This window comes from Lissotriton helveticus, chromosome 4_1 (assembly GCF_964261635.1).
Source record: "Lissotriton helveticus chromosome 4_1, aLisHel1.1, whole genome shotgun sequence".
In the NCBI taxonomy this organism is placed as follows: Eukaryota; Metazoa; Chordata; class Amphibia; order Caudata; family Salamandridae; genus Lissotriton; species Lissotriton helveticus.
The window spans coordinates 465,207,453-465,226,873 of NC_136063.1; the positions used below are offsets into that span (position 1 = coordinate 465,207,453).

A 19,421-nucleotide genomic window follows, 5' to 3' on the forward strand; every position below is an offset into this window, starting at 1 on the left:
GCATCCGCCGAGCCAACTCAATAGAACCTTGGTGGAAACAGCCGCTCGCAACCCACAAGTAAGTTTCTCTTCTTGTTTTCTTTTCTTCTACTCAAGCGCTCATTTCCTTCGCACACAAACTAGCCGTCAGTAAGGAAAGTAGGGAGCCTCCAGCTTGGTTACCACTCTACAGCGTCCTCACTCCGCCATCTTGGATGCCCAAAAACCAATAATATCATTTGTAAAGCGCTTGGTTACACCAATTCGGTGTGTCTCCGTGCTGGACCAATGATCCCCTGAAGGTGGAGCCCTGTTGCAGTGGGAGACGCGGACATGATTAGAGTTGGATGGGGGTTAATGAACAGCCAGGTTTTCAATTTCTTACTGAACTCCGTTTCAGAGGGGAAGGCACTAAGGGCGAGTGGAAGTGAGTTCCACATTTTAGCCGCTATATAGGTGAAAGATCTTGCACCAAATCTCGCTTTCCTGATCTTGGGGAGTGTTGCAAGTTTCGCATCTGAGGTTCCGACCTGGTATATAGATTTGGATCAGAGAGTGGAGGTAACTGGGTCTGTGTTTATTTAATATTCGACAACATATGAGCAATATTTTAAAACAGATTATTTTGAACACCAGAAGCCAATGTAGCTGGTCAAGAGTGCCCGACGCTGATGCTCTATTGGGGAAATTTAGTATCCGTCTTTGTGCCGTGTTTTGGACTCGCTGCACCATTTTGAGACTACCTTTAGAAGCACCCAGATAGAGTACATTCCCATTGTCCAGTTGAGAAGTAATGAGTGTATGGACTATGGTTTTCCACTACTTGGTGGGAATTAGGTCAATAATTTTTCTCCTCGTCTTGAGGTTGCCAAAACACTTTCCCGCTGTTTTTCTGATTTGGTCTTTCAAAGAAAGTTTTGAGTCAAATACCACTTCCAAATTCTTGACCTTTGGTTTAGGGACTGGTGGTTTTCCCAGTGTCGCATTCCGGAGAGGAGGGCGGCCTGATCACAGTTATCTATGAGAAGCCCCGTTATTTTTTGACAAAACATCCTTTTACACATTCGAGGACAGTTCTTCCGTTCTGGTGAGGAGGGCGGCCCGATCACAGATATCCATGAGAAGCTCCGCTATATTTTGACAAAAACTTCCTTTTATACGTCTCGCCTGCATTTATTCATCCTGGCTTAGTTGAAGCTTCTTGATCCGGTCTACCTCGTTCGCCTATTTACACACGCAAATCTGCACGGAGTACTTTTATCATTAATATCTATGCAATCAATCAATCAATCAATCATGCCATTTGTATAGCGCACTACTCACCCGGGAGGGTCTCAAGGCGCTTGGGGGGGAGGGGTATGCTACTGCTCGAACAGCCAGGTCTTGAGTTGTTTCCTGAAGGCGAGATGGTCCTGGGTCAGCCGAAGGTGGATGGGGATGGAGTTCCAAGTCTTGGCAGCCAGGTAAGAGAAGGATCTTCCTCCGGCAGTGGCTCTTCAGATGCGTGGTACGGCTGCGAGGGCGAGGCTGGTGGACCGTAGCTGGCGGGTGGGCGTGTAGAAGGTCAGGCGGTCGTTGAGGTACTTGGGGCCCAGGTCGTGGAGAGACTTGTGTGCGTGGGTGAGGAGCCGGAACGTGATCCTCTTGTCGACGGGGAGCCAGTGCAGGTTCCTCAGGTGGCTGCGTCGGGGGACATCCAGGATGAGTCGGGCAAAGGCGTTCTGGATGCGCTGGAGTCTTTTCTGTAGCTTGGCTCTGGTTCCGGCGTAGAGGGCGTTTCCGTAGTCCAGTCGGCTGGTGACGAGTGCCTGGGTGACAGTCTTCCTGGTCTCGGTCGGGATCCAGCGGAAGATCTTGCGAAGCATACGCAGTGTGTTGAAGCACGATGAGGAGACGGCGTTGACTTGTCTGGTCATCGAGAGGGAGGGGTCCAGGATGAAGCCCAGGTTGCGTGCGTGGTCTGTTGGCTTGGGTGCGGTGCCCAGGGCTGGGGGCCACCAGGAGTCGTCCCAGGCGGAGGGCGAAGATCCCAGGATGAGGACTTCCGTCTTGTCCGAGTTCAGTTTCAGGCGGCTGTCCTTCATCCACTCGGCGACGTCTTTCATCCCTTCGTGTAGGCAGGTTCTGGCGGTGTCGGGGTCTCTGGTGAGGGAGAGGATCAGCTGGGTGTCGTCGGCATAAGAGATGATGTTGAGGTTGTGCTGGCGTGCGATGGCTGCGAGAGGTTTCATGTAGATGTTGAAGAGGGTGGGGCTGAGTGAAGATCCTTGCGGGACGCCGCAGATGACTTCGATGGCCTCGGAGCGAAACGGGGGGAGGCGGACTCTTTGTGTTCTTCCGGCGAGGAACGAGATGATCCACTCCAGTGCCTTCTCTTGGATACCGATGTTGCTGAGGCGCTGGACTAGGGTGCGGTGGCAGACCGTGTCGAACGCAGCGGAGAGGTCCAGGAGGATGAGGGCCACTGTTTCCCCCTTGTCGAGCCGGGTCCGGATGTCGTCGGTGGCTGCGATGAGGGCGGTCTCGGTGCTGTGGTTGGCTCTGAAGCCGGACTGCGAGGGATCCGTTCGTCTCGAGGAAGGCGGTCAGCTGTCTGTTGACGATCTTCTCGATGACTTTAGCAGGAAAAGGGAGGAGCGAGATGGGGTCCGCTGTAGGTTTCTTCAGGAGGGCGCTGATCTCGGCGTGCTTCCAGCTCTCCGGGAAGGTGGCGGTGTTGAAGGAGGCGTTGATGATGTTCCGGAGTTGGGGTGCGATGGTGGAGTCGGCCTTGTTGAAGACGTGGTGTGGGCAGGGGTCGGTCGGTGATCCGGAGTGGATGGTGTTCATCGTGCGGGCTCTGTCTTCGGTGGTCACCGTGGTCCAGGTGTGAAGGGTGGCGGTGGGGGGCATTGGTTCGACTGTTGGGTGCGTGGGTGGGGCGCCGAAGCTGTTGTGGATGTCGCCGATCTTGCGGTGGCAGAACGAGGCGAGGGAGTCGCAGAGGTCTTGTGACGGAGTGATGTCGTTGGTGCCGGTGCTGGGTGCCGGTGCTGGGGTTGGAGAACTCCTTGACGATAGTGAAGAGCTCTTTGCTGTCGTGGGCGTTGTTGTCCAGTCGTTCCTTCAGGGATTTCTTCTTGGTGGTGTGCATGAGCTGGTGGTGCTTGCGGGTAGCGTGTTTGAGGGCGGTCATGTTGTCGGTAGTCCGTTCGAGGAGCCAGGCTTTCTCGAGGGTGCGGCAGGTCTTCTTGGAGTCCTTGAGGTCGTCGGTGAACCAGGATGCCTTCTTGCTTCTGGGTCTGCTGGGAGGGTTCTTTAGTGGCGCGAGGTCGTCGGCGCAGGCGGTCAGCCACTGTGTGAAGTTGCGGTCTGCTTCGTTGGGGTCCGTTGTGTTGGCGGGTAGGCTCTGGCTGAGGGAGGTGGTGAGCTGGTCTGCGGTGATCTTGCTCCAATTCCTGTGAGGTACCTGTTGCGGGTGGTGGTGAGTCGTGGATCTTTTGAAGCTGAAGTGGACGCAGCTGTGGTCGGTCCAGTGGCGTGGCTGAAGGTGATGTATTTGCTGGAAGAGAAGACGGGATCAAGCGTGTGGCCCGCGTAGTGGGTGGGGGTGTTGACCAGTTGCTTGAGTCCGAGGGTGGCGAGGTTTTCCAGCAGGGCGGTGGTGTTGCGGTCCTTGTTGTTCTCCAGGTGGAAGTTGAGGTCCCCGAGGAGGATGTAGTCAGTGGAGGGGAGGGCGTGCGGGCTGATGAAGTCTGTGATGTCTTCGCTGAATTGTGTGCGTGGTCCCGGGGGTCTGTACACGAGGGTGCCTCTGAGGGTCGTCTTCGGGTCGGTGTGAATCTGGAAGTGGAGATGTTCGGCTGCGGCGAAGGAGTCGTTGGCGTCGGTCGTGATGCGGATGGTGTTCCTGTGGACGATGGCGATGCCACCTCCGGTCTGGTTGATGCGGTCCCTCCTGATGATCTTGTACCCGTCCGGGATGGCGATGTCGGGTGCAGAGGAGGCGTTCATCCAGGTTTCCGTGAGGAAGGTGACGTCCGGTGATGTAGCGTCGAGGAGGTTCCAGAGTTCCACGGCGTGTCTGTGGACGGAGCGGGTGTTGATCAGGATACACTTGAGGTGGTTGCTGCTGGTGTTTGTCTTGGCGGGTGCGGGGCAGGTTCGGAGGCAGTTGAACTTGCAGGTGAAGGGTCCGTGGGTGCGTCTCGGGGTGGCTCGGCAGCAGGCGTGGGTCCGGCCGGCATTGAGTGCGTTGAGGGTGGCGGCGTCGTAGGTCAGTCGGGTCGTCTTGCCTCGGCGGGGAGGGCCAGGGGTCCTGGCGCTGGGCGCGGGCCAGGCGCGGATGTGAAAAGGTAGGGCCGAATTCGACCAAGAACCCTTCAGTATTTGCCCGGCGTTAGCCGCCTCTCATACCATTCGAGATTACCAAACAAAGAGGCAGGCGCTGGAGACGGAAGGCAGGAAACAGGAGTTTATTCCGACGGAGCAGAACACGTCAAATCAGACAACAGGGTATCTTCTCGAGGTGCTCTAACCGCATCTCTGAGGCCTGGCCTCTTATACACAGGTTTATGGCTTTATTACATACACTGCATCCGTAATGTTTCTTTTAAGGACAGAAAAGACATCCTCGGAATCCCCGGTCCAGGCCCGTTCCCACACACATCTACAGTAGAGTTCCCTCCCCGATCTCAGCATGTGGTAGTTATCGCGCAGCTGGACATTCCGTTGGGAACGGGGATGTGCGTGATCAGTCGGATCTTCGGGGTGCGAAAGCATTGATTAATCCCCGCTCCTTTGATGTGAGGCGAGGTCCTACTGTAGGGGGCAATAAACTGCATCTGTTGGGCTAGGTGATGGCCTGGGATCAGGCCGGACAATCGGGCAGGGAGGAAGAGGTTATCAAAAGGGTCTGTTCTTTGAATGAGATGAAAGAGCGAGGGGGTTCAGCACGGGATGTGGCTCGGAGACAGGGTTTCGTTAGAGGTGTGTTTATGGCCCAAGCAGGAGAGACCGGGGGCTGTCGGGCGCGGGGTAATGCTTGCGAGGCCGGGGAGTGAGGGGGAGAGACGCGCAGGCTATTGGCAGTGGGCAGAGAGGCCACGACACACAAAATGGCTGCCACTTACGTGCATGATGGGGCCTAAAAGGGACAAGATGGCGTGGCCTCTGTTTCACGATTCTCACTTTACTTTCAACAGTGGCTGTGGTGAACATAAATGAACGCCGCTTATATATACCTAATTTATAGTCATTTTCCTCACGGACGGGCGCAGACGGGCTTACCTTTGGCGCACCTTCGGCGCTCAATCGGCGCTCCCGCTGCGCGGTCGCTCTGGGGGCGTCATAAGTAAGGAGCCGGGAGGGAGGGACGTTTTCTGAACCCGTGGCTGCATCTCTGCCTTCCGGTTGCTACCCTGTCTATTTGGATATATAGAGCCGGTTCAACATTTGTCCACTGCTCTGCTAAGCTGCCTCCTTTTTGAGTGATTGGCTGTTACTGGTATAACAGGCGCAGACTAAGCTGTTCCTTAGATACGCTGTCCCAAGCTGTTGTATGCCCAGAAACTCTGAAACTGATTTACAACTTCATCACCTCAGCTAACTAGAGGATTATGACGTCCATATATAATTGAACAAATTGCGCCCTGATGAAGGAATTCCCTATGGTGGCACTTGTTCCGAAACGCGCGCCGGCGCTTCTTTCTGCTTGTGGGCTGAGAATGTGTTTGTAGTTTATTCTGATGTATGTGGCTGTTTGAATGTGTGTATGTTTGATGGTATGATTGACTACTGCTGATAAATTGTTTTTATTGTCCGTCGCTGGTCTGGGCAGACACGACTTCAAGTTAGAATGCTTATAGATTTTCTTAAGTAATGAAATGATGATATATTTTTGTACATGATAATAAAATGATTTAATATCAACAGCTCTCTCTGTGGGCAATTGTATATATTGGAACTTAATTGTCCTATAAAGTAATGGGAACTGCCCGTTCATGTTGTTATTATTTACCAGTGTCGCTGGCCACCAAGCTCATGTCCAGATTGAGGGGGTTCTCCCTAGCAGCAGAATCTGTTTTGTTGTCATTTAATTTGAAACCATGCCCACCACTGTTATATTCAAATTTCTGAGTGTTGAAAAAAAATCGGATTTGAGGGTGCGCTGTACTTCTAATATGCATCGGAGTATTTGCTTTTTTAGATTAACCAATTTTTAGTTTTCTTGACAACAGAGAACAGATAACACAGTCCGCTATCTATATTACATTACAATAGCGAACAGCTTGGGAGTATTTCTTAAATATTCCTTTTTGCTTGCATTGATATTAGGGTAATGCTTCAATAATCTGTGGTGCTTCTCATTGTACAAAGCTGTTTGTCATCTAGCCAGTGGTACTGCTTAAATTAGCCTGTAACTTCTCATAAAGTTATGATTATTGTTTGCATGTTTTATAGGCTGTGGCTGTCCATCAAGTCTGGTTCCACGTTATCACATTGTGAAGAAAACTTTCAGCAATATAACTGATAGTCAGACTTCGCAGCCAGCAGTAGGAAGGTCCTAACGGGCTCTCTGACCGACCTCCGAACTCATTCGACTTGGCTTTATCGTAGAGAAAGCAAATATTGTAAACCACAACGAACTGATGTATAGGTCACAGTAACAATTAATATGTTACCAAAATAAAAATGTTAGTTCTACTTTTAGAAGAAAAAGGTTTAAATGTATGAATATTTGTATTATCCTTTATCTTTGGAGCAAGTAGAAGATTTTCTTATGAAGAAACAAATGACCTATGATTTAAAAACAAATCTAGCATTGAAAATATTAAAACAGACGTTCGACTATTATACAGTAGAATGTAAAAATAATATCTTTGGCATTAGTGTTAAATTGAGCTGGCGGCAGTAAAATACTACAACTGAGAACAAGAGAATTTAAAAGGTAAGCGACCGATACGGTCAATTGCAAAGATTATCAAAAAAAGGATTGCATTGCTGCTTTATAGGGTGCAAGTGTTTTAGTGGTAGTAACTTGTTAGTGGACCTCTGGCAGAGTTTTTGTTTCAGGCAGACGTTTTTCCTCTGTACAATGTGTTGAGAACTTGAACTGTTATATCCGGTATTTTACAAGTTTAAGCTACAAAGATGACTACAATCAATCACACTTAACAAAAATCATTTTATTGCCGCAAAAAAATGTAAATTCTGACAGACCTATTTATTATCTACCATTGACAGGCATCAATTGTAGTTTCTATCACATGATTGCACCAAGGGAACTGTAGTGCAAGAGCTCCCAATGTCGCTGTGCTTTTGATAGTGACTCCTGCAGGTGGGCTTTATTGCATTTAGTTTTTGACCTACTACAATTCTGTTGCTCACTTTTACCTAAATTGTCTTTTTTCTAGCATTGTTTCCTGAGTGTGAACTTGCAAGTAGCAGCTGAATCTGACAAATTTGACCTTTGCTGTGGATTACATGGTGCATCTTTACTTGACATTAGTAGAATTACGAGCATCTCTTTACGCATCTATTTCTTTTTCATGACCTAAAAGTCTGCCAGCCCTCCATGTCCCTGAGGATTCCTGTGTAACGGCTAATAGGCACAGGAGCACAGCAGTTCGAAGAAAGGGTCATTCCACCTAGATCACACCTTGACATGGGCCTCTCCTTTTCCAGTCTCTGGAATAATAGCTTAACTACATTCATCGATCTTTGAGTTCCCCACAAACTGTAGGTCTCTGCTTGAAAGAGGTCTGCAAAACTTCCATTGTGTGGACATTTATGATGCAATATGGATGTCAATATTTATTGGTATCATCAGGATTCCACTGGTAGAGGATGCACCTTCCTCCCTGTGGCCAAGTTCCGAGAAGCTCTGAAAATAATTTTGTGATTTTGTTAACAATTCTGAAAGAGCAAAAGAGCCGCCTTTGAATCAATAATCTTTTGGTATGTGAGATGATTGAATTGATTATGCAGGCTATCCTGTCTTGGTCCAACCAGGAATGCTCTTAAATCAGGACCTTGAAACAAGGACAGAAAAAGATGGCCTCTTCCTGGAATGGTCCAACTGGGGTACAAAGGAGCCCTTCCAAACTTGGCGTTGTGACCTGGAACCAGGAAAACTGAGAAGAAATGAAGGCCCATATGAAGACTAATTAAAGTGGCTTCTTAGTGTGCAAAAGATATTTCCGTCACGTAGCCCTTTCCTCTGTCATTTAGGAACATGTAACCAATAAACCAAAAGTACTTGGAAATGTGTGGACCAACCACTCTTGCAGCAAGGGAGGAAACGCAGGATGGTAATAACTGTAAAATAAAACGCATGCAGCTCTTTTTAAAATGCAAAACATTAGTTGGAAATATCAAACATTTGGAAGGTACCGGCACAGAAAGATTAACACATGCATGCTTTTATGTTATTTTATGTTACTATAATCTAAATTATTTCTGTTGTAATACACTGTGGTGCCACCGTGGTTGAGTGCAAATTGTGTAACCTAAGAGATTTCTCAATTAGGATCGTGGTTAAATTACCTGAAACATTTGGGTACTACAGGATTTGCTGACCCAGCTTAGTGCCTTCCAGTAAGTATGGCCAGTTCTAGGGCTGAACAAAAGTAGCCTCATTGCTTAATGCACCTCCAGCAAACACAAATGTACACATACAAGATGATTGGAGTAAATGTAATACTACAGAGTATTAAAAAAATGCTCCTTTGCTTTGGAACATTCTCTCATTAAGTCTATGTAGTATCTTTTCTCTCTGCTTTTGGAAAGGTGTGAAGACCTAAAGAGCCTTAGTCTTGGTCAATTGTATTTTTGTATATGCATATGGTATTTCTATAGTGCAAACCTAGCCAAAATGCAGTGGAGTGCTGTCCATGGTCATAGACAAACTTCACTTCTTTGGGTTATAGGAGGGTAAGCTGGCTCTGGTGGATTAGTGGAATAATGCATCCACTGTAAGGGCCTGTGTTTGACCTCATGCTCACAGGTTCAAATCCCGGCGGGTCCACTCAGTCTTTCACCCTTCTGAGGTCGAGAAAATGAGTACCACTGAGTTGAGTAACAATAAGCATCTGTTATTCTGCGCCAAGAGGCCCTTCTGGGTGAACGTGTGCTTTACAAATACACGTTCTGTTGTGGATGGTTAATGCATTGTGATGTAGAGTTAGGTGAGTCTTCAGCTCTTTCCTAAATTGGAGCAGCATTTGGGTAGTGCTGATAAATATGCAGCCTTGGGGTGGTCCTGATGGATACAGCGATGTTGTTCCAGATCCTGGGTGCATATATCCAAAAGACCTCTTGTCTGGTTTATATCTTTTTTTACAGTTTTTAGTCTAGAGTCTGATGTTGTCCTTGATTGTGGGTGTATTGAGAAAAACCATAGATGGCGAGTTTGCTTGCAAGATAATCAGGGGTACTGGTCGTGATAGCTTTGAAAATGATGCAGCAGGTTTTTATAGATGTGCAGGTCAGCAAGGGTCGCCAGTGAAGTTCCATCAAGATGGGTGTGATGTTACCATATTTCTTCAGGCCATGGATGAAACCTGCTGTGGCATGTAGGATGCATGTAAAAGGGCTGCTAGTGTGGAGTCTAGGAGACAAAGGTGCAGGGCATTGATACCATCCTGATGCAAAAGTATGAGGACTTGAAAAGCAGTTCTGAAGTCTCTTTGTGGAAGAAACAGTTGGACTTTCATTAGGAGAGACGGCTGGTACCAGGTCATCTTTGCTTTTTCTTTTGGCAGTGTGCTCCTTGAGAGTAAGGTTGGTGCCCAGGGAGAATGCAAGTGAATTGGCATTAGGTGAAAATTGGGGTTCAATGCCATCAAGTTTCATCTCATTGTACCAGGTTTGTACTTTATATTATTTGTTGTTCTTGTCAAATAACAACAGGAATTCTGTCTTGAGTGGGTTGAGCTTCAGCTAGGTGATGAATATCTATGCCGGCATCCTGCCCACTTTGTCAGTCTACCTTCCTGCCAGCCATCTCGCAGGCCACTATAGCTGCCCCACCAAATAGTAGTTGTTAGACCCAGGATCCCTGGTTGGCTGAGGTAGGTACCTTAGGCCAAGTAGGGACCTCTATTCCATGTCAGGTAAAGGAAAGTTACCTTCTTAGATAGCCTGCTCACCCCCTCGGTAGCTTGACATGCGCAGCCAGGCTTATCTTCAAGGCAAATGTGTAAAGTATTCGCAACCATGCTCACAATAATCCAATGATGACACCACAAATATACTCCACTAGAGTTTTATAAAACAAGTATAAACTTTATGTAAAAAGATATACGATAAGATCACACAATATAAAACAGACATATGAGGTTGTGTAATATTTCTCCTGGTCGGTTGTTAGGTCAGCCAGCCCCTGTAAGTTCTGGTGATGTCAATGCATTGTCTAAACATTCTCCTGTACTCCTAATATCATGTCATACAGTTCGGAATGTTAGAATCTTCGGGCACTTTTGCAATGTAAAAATACTGTAATGCGTAACTTAGCAATCAGACACTCTGCAATGAAAGAATGCAATGCGTAACGCAACAATCAGGCACTTTGTCAGGTAAAATAATGCAATGCACGATACAAGCACCAGATATGTCGTTCTGCAAAAATAAGGCAATAAGGCAATGCGTATACACTAATCAGGTAATTCGTTATGCAGGAATAATGCAATGCGCAATTTGCTAATCAGGTAGTTCGTTATATAGAAACAAGGCAATGCGTCATACGACAATCGGGTAGTTTGTTATACAGAAATGATGCAATAGCAATGTGTAATACGTTCGTCAGGTACTCCGTTCTGCAGTAATGAAATACTACATAGTACACTCTCCCTCTGCCTCACAGTTGCCCCAATCACAGTACGATGTAATCCCAAAGTTCAGCTTCCTAGTCCGGCCCCTGTATCACCACTCCCATGGCAATACGGGCCACAACACGAGCCGAAGTACAGGCGCACGCTGCCAACACGAGAGAGAGGCCGAAAGCGTCTCCCTCCAAGCCCGCGCCCCACCCCAGTAGTCAACACACGTTACCTGAGGGGCGCGAGCACACACTCCTCTCCTCGTCCAGCGGCTGGGCCTCCAATGCAGCTTTGTGAAATGGCGACGGTGGCTCAGGTCGGCATCTCAGCTGGTCCAGGCTGCTTCACTTACAAAGATCTCAGGCTGTAACAAAGCACACTCACAAGGTGTTGCTGAGTCTTCCTTTACTCCGGGTGCATGATCACTGGGTACTCCACACACAGGTCTCGGGCTGCACGAAGATCACGCGGACCGCGTCGGTGAGACTCACTTTACTCCGGTACACACGATAACACGGCAAATCCTCGCAAAAGTCTCCTGGTGCACAACGCACCCGCGCACAGCAGCCATGAGACTCACTTGGATTCCGGTGCACATGATCACTGGACAATCCTCAGAACAGGGTTCAGGCTGCACAAAGCACAGGTACACAGCGTCGCTGATCCATGCTTGGATTCCAGGTGCCCCTGATCACAGGCCGATCCTCCTGAAGGTCTCTCAGTGCACAATGCACACGCTCACAGCGTCGATGAGACTCACTTGGACTCCAGGCACCCACGATCACAGGGCAGTTCTAACGAGGGTCTCAGACCACAACAGGCACGCCCACACAGCACCGCTGAGACTCTCCTGGAAACATTTGTGTTCCTGTGTTTCCGAACAGGGAGCCAGCTCACCTCAGGCCCTTGGGGATAAGTTACTTCAGGACAAAGCACACAGCACAGTCCTTCAAGCAGGGAGAAACAGCACACCGCAAAGTCCCTTTAGCCTTTCCTTGGTTAAAACCGCAAACTGCAGGCCAGCCCTAGAACACACAGCAAGGGTCAGTCCTATCCTTCAGTCTATTCAGTTGTTTCTTCCTTGGCAAAGGTACTCTTGACCACGAAGTAGCTCCAGTCTTATTCACACTTGATCAAGCCATTCTCCAAAGTTAAGGGGCTTCAGCTCGCATAGATATACACCTCAATTACGTTTTTGTGTTCCAGGGGGCACTGACCCCTGTTCAAACCAGTTGTGGATGCCTCCCTGCCAGTGACAACTTTATTCCTTTGATTAGTGGGGTCTGAATTCTCAGTCACTCAGCAGGAGATGCGCCAATTGTTTTATAGCAGCAACCCAGGCCTCGTCACCTCTTGGGGCTTCTCCTCACCCTACACTCCAGATGCAGGTCAGCCTGTTGCTGTCTCACCTCCTCCCCTGAGTCAAGACATTCCACAGATCCTATTGCTTTCAAATCCAGTCCATCCACAGCCAGGCAGAGAGACACAGAAATGTTGGAGCACAAAAACTCAGCCACTTCTAAAAGAGTGGCTTCTGAACACACAATGAAAAAACCACCTACATAAAAAGATGTCTTATTACATTGTGAGTTCAGGCATACTAAACTTCACCTTTCCATCTTAAGCCTTTGGGTAGATAGGCTGGATTACATACTACACAGCCTTCCCATTCTATCCTATGGGCAAGATGGCCTTTCAACAGTGAAAAACGAAATGGAGATTATTTCACTGTCAGGACATGACACACACCCTAGTACATGTCCTACCTTTCACATGCAGTGCACCCTGTCCAGGGGGTACCCTGGACCTACCATAAGGGTGTCTGATGTCCAGAGAAAGGAAAGGGTAAGGTCTGGCAAGTGAATGCACTTGACAGAACAACATGGCAGTTTAACAAACTGCGCGCAGGCACTGCAATGGCAGGCCTGAGTTCCCTCTTTAAGGCTACTTGTGTGGGTGGCACAAATAGTGCTGCAGGCCCACTAGTAGCAGTTGCATTACCAGCCCTGACACACATAGTGGACTTTACTTTGTAGGGCAAACATACCAATCATGGAGACCCAATTACCATTACACTTTATACAGGGAACACTGACACTGCTAAACAGTCTCAAAGTGTAAAAGTGTCCAAAGCATCTAAGTTGGCCACACCATGTCAGACAAAAAGGTCTAGGGGGAAATCAAAAAGTTTAGGGACTTTAGCCAAAAAGGGCCAAGTCCTACAGTAGTGTTCAAAGTATGGCCTCCCAAGACATGAAAGAGATTAGGCTTGCAATAATGAACTAAAACTCACTTCCTTGTTCTGCTATAGAAAAACATTCTCAGGCCGTATTAGCATCTCAAACATAATGTTTTGTAACCATGCATCAAATCATCTATCCATATCTATTTACGCATTGCACAACATCCTGCAGAAATGATCCTAACTGTTTTATAAGTCATGGTGGACCGCCCAACAGGCCCACCAACTACAACTTCTATTTACAGGGCAACTTGCCATCCCCCTCAATATAGTGGTAGCATGTAGAGTTGTGCCAGATACCTAGGATATTGGCAACTACAGTGGCTGGGCATCCCGAAATGGCATCCGTCTTCCTACGAATAATTTGCTCACCCTCTGCCTAGCTGGTCTGTGGTAAGACGAGTTACTAAGAAGATCAGGTCCCTCCAAACCAGGAGATGTGTCCAAGGAGGACCCTTGAAAGTCCTGCTTGGACCTAGTCACTATTCCTGAAACTCTGAATGCCCAATAACATACAAGCAAGAATGCTCTGGTGAAAAATGCAGTCTTATAACCTGACATGCACACCATGTGCAGGGCCCCCAGTATCTTCTAATCTGTCTGTCAATGGTATTTCTCTGGTATGGGGGTGTCCCTTAAAGCCTTTTCCACCCTCCAAGAGCCTTCCTAATCTGAAAAGATTGGGAGGGGTTAGAGTCTCCCTCCCAAAGTTTGCGAAGAATGCCACTGCCGAGATGTGGTGTCTGACAAAAGCCACTCATCTGCCCTCCACCTCCATTTCTTCAGTAAATCTCAATTGTTGAGGCAAAAAAACTATTCTCACACAACCGGCATGCACTGTGACAGAAAACATTGAAAATCCTTACGGTATGCCCTCTCTGTTTTAGGAGTGATGCTGACTGAGATAAAGATCTAGGAGAGCTAGGCTCCAAGATTTCATAGATGTCCTGGAAAGTGCGTGGGTTCCATCTCCCCCCCTCAAATGGAAACGCCAAAAATCTTGCAAGTTGCGACAAAACAATGCATCGACTGTGCTACTGAAAACACCAGGCACATGATAAGCATTAAACGGAATGCTGTTTAGACAGACCATTATTTCAATATAGAATTTTGCATGCTGTATGTTAACAGACTCGACCACCGCTATCATTCCTCTGGCCACCTATCTGGGCAGGTCACATCAGTGGGCGTCACAGGCATGCCAGACAACAGCGTTGAGTGGAATAGATGAGGTCGCCCTGTTTTAACCTGTTTGCAATCCCCTGCTGCCGCCCAGGCGACTCCTCTGTGGTTGCCTTTTGCGCCTTCTCGCGGTTGCATGTTGGCACGCGAAACTTGAATACTTGGAGCAGCTGTTGCTGCCAGTCTAGCAGGCCTGTCTGCGGGACCCACCATGACAGGAGCACCGTGGTCCATTGTTTTATTACTGCGTGGGGCACCTGAAAGCATGCAGTGGGTTTCGGAAGAAAAGATCACTGTCAAAGAGGCCAACTTTTCTTCTTCCTCATAAACGAAATTGAGAAGTGGTTTTCAACAAGCATCATGTCGCGAACTACCAAATACTTTGATGTAGGTGATTCGCGTGTTTTTAATATTTAATGATATTTAACCTTCCAGTATGGACACGTTTTTCTGAATTATGCTTCAAACCTTTAAGACATCTATGTATTTTCTTTCACAAATAATGCGATTCTGCAAAGTTCGAATTTTTGTTTTTAATGTAAAATATTATTGTCTTTGCAGCTGAATTGCCGCCTCCTTATACAGCCATTATTAGTCCAGATGCAAACGGTGTCCCTGTTGTGAACTGCCGCGTGTGCCAGGCTCTTATCAACTTGGATGGGAAGCTACATCAGCATGTTGTCAAGTGCACGATGTGCAATGAAGCAACGGTGAGTGTGCCCCCTCTTTGCCCTGGTAAACATCAGAAGTGTCATGTTTGTAGTTTGTGTGAAAGATGTTTGTTCCATCATACATCAGCTTACCTGTAGCTCTGTGTCCGACACTACTGTAAGTTCAAAAAGTAGAAAAACTCATCACTTCAGTAGAAGTTGTTGGAAGAAGACCAATTCATGATATGATAATGCATAGTTAGGTGTTGGTCGTCCACCAAGCAAGGGTACTTCATCTTAACTTTATGAAATAAGAGCTTCTTTGTTTGGTGGAGATGTCCTTGTATTCCCCTACACCAAGAATGCATCACTGTAATCGGCGTGAAAAGCTCTTGGGGGGACCTTTTGATAAGCTACCCATTGACATGGGAAAAGGCAGGAAGACCTTTGCTTACTACTAAGGAAAACTGTGGGACCAAACAGACCGAGCTTGCAGATGATTTTGGGTATTTGCATGCTCTGGATAATTAAAAGTGAGAACAATAGACTGCTCTCAGTAGACTGCTCTCACCAGGAGACAAGAAAAAAACCTCTTGTCACAGTAACTACAGATCCGATTGTGCTCCAATAGATCAACGATGCATTCACCTCTATTAAGGATTTCAGCTGGTTTTTCAACTTGGAATACAAAAGAGAACACAGTTGCTTTGCCTTCCCCAAGCCGAAGAAGTTGGGATCATTTGTGCTTTTATGAAGGGGAGGGGGCTGATTTTGGCTCCTGGGACCTCCATCCCACAGGGCCTGGCCACATGATCCTGGGTGCCCAGGAGCCACCCAGGTCACCCAGTGTGCAGTGCTGGTGCCTTTGGGGGGAGCAGCAATGTCCCCATGGTACCTGCCGGCTCCCCGCCTCCAGCAGGAGCCAGCATTGCTCCCGCATGCAGGGAGCAGCCAAAAAGGCTGCTTCCTGCATGTGGGAGCAATACTTTTATCTGTTTTCCTGCCTGCTTGACAGCGGACAGGAAAACAAATGAAAAGTCCACTCCCAGTGAGTGGGTGCATTTTTCCTGTTTCCGCCCATTGGGGGTGGACTTACGGTTCGGTTTTGCTTAGCGGGAGCTCTCAAAGCTCCAGCCAAGTGAAAGCATGCTGCTATGTCCCAGGGGTGGGCCCCCCTAAGTTTGTTCTTTTAGGGCCTGCCCGAGGGAGATGGTTGTACCCGGGGCCCTTAGGTGCAACGGAGGGGGTACGCAGCCCCCTCTAATTTATTAATGAAACCCGAGGGCGGTCAATGTGCCCAGGGCCAAGATTGGCCATGGTGAATGGGGGCCACATGCACCCTCTCCCCATTAAACATATAAAAAGAAGTATGGGAAACCGCACTTGATTTTCTTTTTTTGTTTGCAGGAATTTACAAATCTTTGGCATGTGTTTTATTAAAAAACAAACAAAAAAAAAAAAAAACATTGCAGCAAAAGTTTACAAAATAGGCATATTTTTTTTTTTGCCATGCAGGGTCCTTGGGGGACTCCTGCACCAGGCCTAGGGGGTCAGGGTATTCCTTTTAAATTTTTGTTTGGGACTCACTGAGTCAGAGTCCTTAACCCTTTCCACGCTCATGACGAGCTCAGCTCGTCATGAGTTACGACGCTCGTACGCTCATGTAACGCGGCTTTTAGAAAAATGCAGCGCACAGCGGGAAAACCGCTAGCGCGCATGCGGTTAAATGACTGCCAACACTTCCTGGTTGAATTGTTGGCAGCCAATCAGATCTCTGCACGAGACCTGTTCGATTCATGAAGGGTCCCTTCCTCTAGATTATCTATATTCATTTTTCCTTTAATATCTTAAAACCTACTTAACAGATTTATACCAAATTCCCAAAACTCTCTTTCTGGACCAGGAGTTTGCTTCTGCTAAATTTGGCGTTATTCCTGCCCACCAGTTCGGGCTATAGTCATGTCTAAATTCTCCATGAGAATTAACATGGGAAACAGACTTTTTTTGACCTCCCCTTTGTTCTCGGCCCCTGCCTGACGGATCACCCCAAAACTTCCCATGCATGATTAGAATCAGGAGGTCACTTTTTCGGGAATATTACGTGAAGATTTGTCAAACTGCGCCAAAGTTATAAGCAAGTCAAAAAACGCTTTTCCTATGGAAACGAAGTCCTAACTAGAACGACCTATTGGTGACCCCCAATAAGCGATACATTCTAGTTAGATGTGATCAAAAGATCTGTTTTAAGTTTAAAAAAAAAAAAAAAAACTTGAAATTCACTGAAAAACCAATGGTCCAAGTAATGTTATATAATTAGGTGAATTTGTCAGTGATAACATGAAAGTTTTGAATAAAGAAAAACCCACAGAAATTTAACAGTGATAGTCCGGGCCACTGAAACTGTGCAGCAGGGTTGAGAAAATTATGTGGCAACAAAAGCCAAATTACGTGGCATTGTTAGAAATGGGGGTCTGTAGTTGGCAGTGGTAGGTACCTTTGTCCAAATGGGGACCCTTCTTCCTAGTCAGGGTAAGGGGGATGCACTTCTAAAATAACCCCTGCTCACCCCCTTGGTAGCTTGGTACGATCAGACAGGCTTATCTCAGAGTCAGTGTGTAAAACATTTGTCAACACATACAGTAATAACACTACAAATGGTCACCACCCAGGTATAGAAAAATAATTAATCTTGATATAAACCAAACAAGACCGAAATGACAATAATCCACAATACAGTAATAAAAATATGACTTTCAAATGGTAGAAATAGTTCAGTTCAAAGCAAACTGCAGCTGCAACACTTTTCACACAAAGTACCTTGGATGTGTCGGGCACACAAACAAAAAGGGTCGCAGGGAAGGTGATCCGTCGGTTCCTTACCCGCAGGGAAGATGATGCGTCAGTTCCTTGCTTCGGGGTAGTTGATGTGTCGGTTCCTTACTGCTGCACAGGGGAGGTGATGCGTCAGTTTCTTACTGTGTGGGGAGTTGATGAGTCGGTTTCTTACTGCATCCCCCAATGATGCAATAGACTTGGCGACTCGATGCAATGCGACTATCCAGGACGATGCGTGAGTTCTTGCAGCCGCACAGCAGGACTTGCGTCAGAATCTTTGTGGTGATCTCTGATTTCGGCTATCGGTGCACCTGATGTGGCATGCAACGATTTCTCGAGCCGCAGGCAGGCACTGAGGCGGTTTCTTGGCAATGCATCGGAAGCTGGTACGGATGTATCGCGCTTCTCGTCGTTGCGTTGCATTTCTAGCTCCCAACAGCCAGAACAACCTATAGAAGCCCAAAACAGCTCGAGGGACCTCATGGCTGGTCAGAACTCCCAGCAAGGAAGTTCAGTGGAGCTGGGGGCGAAGTCTTTTTGTCCCTGAGACTTCAGAACAGGAGGCAAATGCTACTAATATTATCAAATTTAAGTACCAGTGATGAGATCCATGGGGCCTCTGAGGTGACTTTCCGGCCTCCCTCCCCATATAAACAAATGTTAGTCCTGGGGTTGGATTTCCTGGGGCCTCTGGAGGATTAGGGAGAGTAACTGTGAGGCTTCCCTCCCCGTAAACACAACTTTCGGCCCCAGTGTCGGACTCCCCGATGCCTCTGAAAGCTCGGAAGGGCTCGTAGCACCTGCCGCCATTTTTGGGGGGTTTCAATCCCACATGAGTCTAGTGAGATCGCTGCATATCCCCACCCTGCCCCCTTATATTATTTTTTTACATTTCAGTACAGGGGACTAAGTCTCAGAGTCCTGTATTGGCCGCCAGCAAAATATTTCTCATGTTGCTGGCAGCTAGTCAGAGCGCTCACTGAATCTGACTGTTGAATGGCCCACAGGAAATAAAGCTCCATGGACCAATCAGAACGCGCCGTTTTTAAATGAGCAGTCCCACAAGAGTCTTGAGATTTTTGTGGACCCAACTGCCTAAACATACAATTATGTTTCACCCTAAATTTCTCAAAAACGACCGACCGTATGTAGACCAAATCACAAAAAGCACAATCTCTGGACCAAGGTTTACTTTGCCACATTTGGTATAATTCCGTTGAGCAGTTTTTTTTCTGTAGCCAGTCTTCAAGAAGTAGATGGAAAATGCATGGGGATTTTAGGTTTTGGGGTCGCCTTTTTTTTCTCGGCCCCTGCTTGAAGGATCACCCCGAAACTTTCCAGGAAGAAGCTGAGGTGGACGTACTTTTGTTTTTGGAAAGTTTTGTGAAGATTTGTTAAATCGGGCTAAAGTTATTAGCAAACCAAATATGCTCTTTCTATGGAAGAGAAGACCGAACTAAAACTACCTAGTGGGGCTATATATCTATTTTTTTTTCTCACTGAGAAAACTAATGTTGAGATGATGTTTTAGTTGAGTACTGTAATAATAAAATAACTGTTTAAATAACAAAAGAAATGACATTTGCCAGTTATAGTTTACTGATCTTACATTAACTTGTGCCCCCTTCATGCACTGCTTATAACCTTACATATTACATCATTCATGACAAATTACCATTGAGCACATCACTGGTGCCCTCATTCAACTGACAGTCAGCTATAAGCTTTTAATAC

The 19,421-nt window shown here is 47.3% G+C and overlaps 1 protein-coding gene across 1 annotated transcript in view; it reads left to right on the forward strand.

The window, feature by feature from the left end:
- PIP4P2 (phosphatidylinositol-4,5-bisphosphate 4-phosphatase 2) overlaps nucleotides 1-19,421 on the forward strand; it is a 249,429-nt gene that overhangs the window by 49,906 nt on the left and 180,102 nt on the right. Inside the window, exon 2 of the mRNA XM_078687057.1 lies at nucleotides 14,764-14,912. Within this exon, the coding sequence (XP_078543183.1) occupies nucleotides 14,764-14,912 (149 nt within the window). The remainder of the gene's footprint in view (nucleotides 1-14,763; nucleotides 14,913-19,421) is intronic.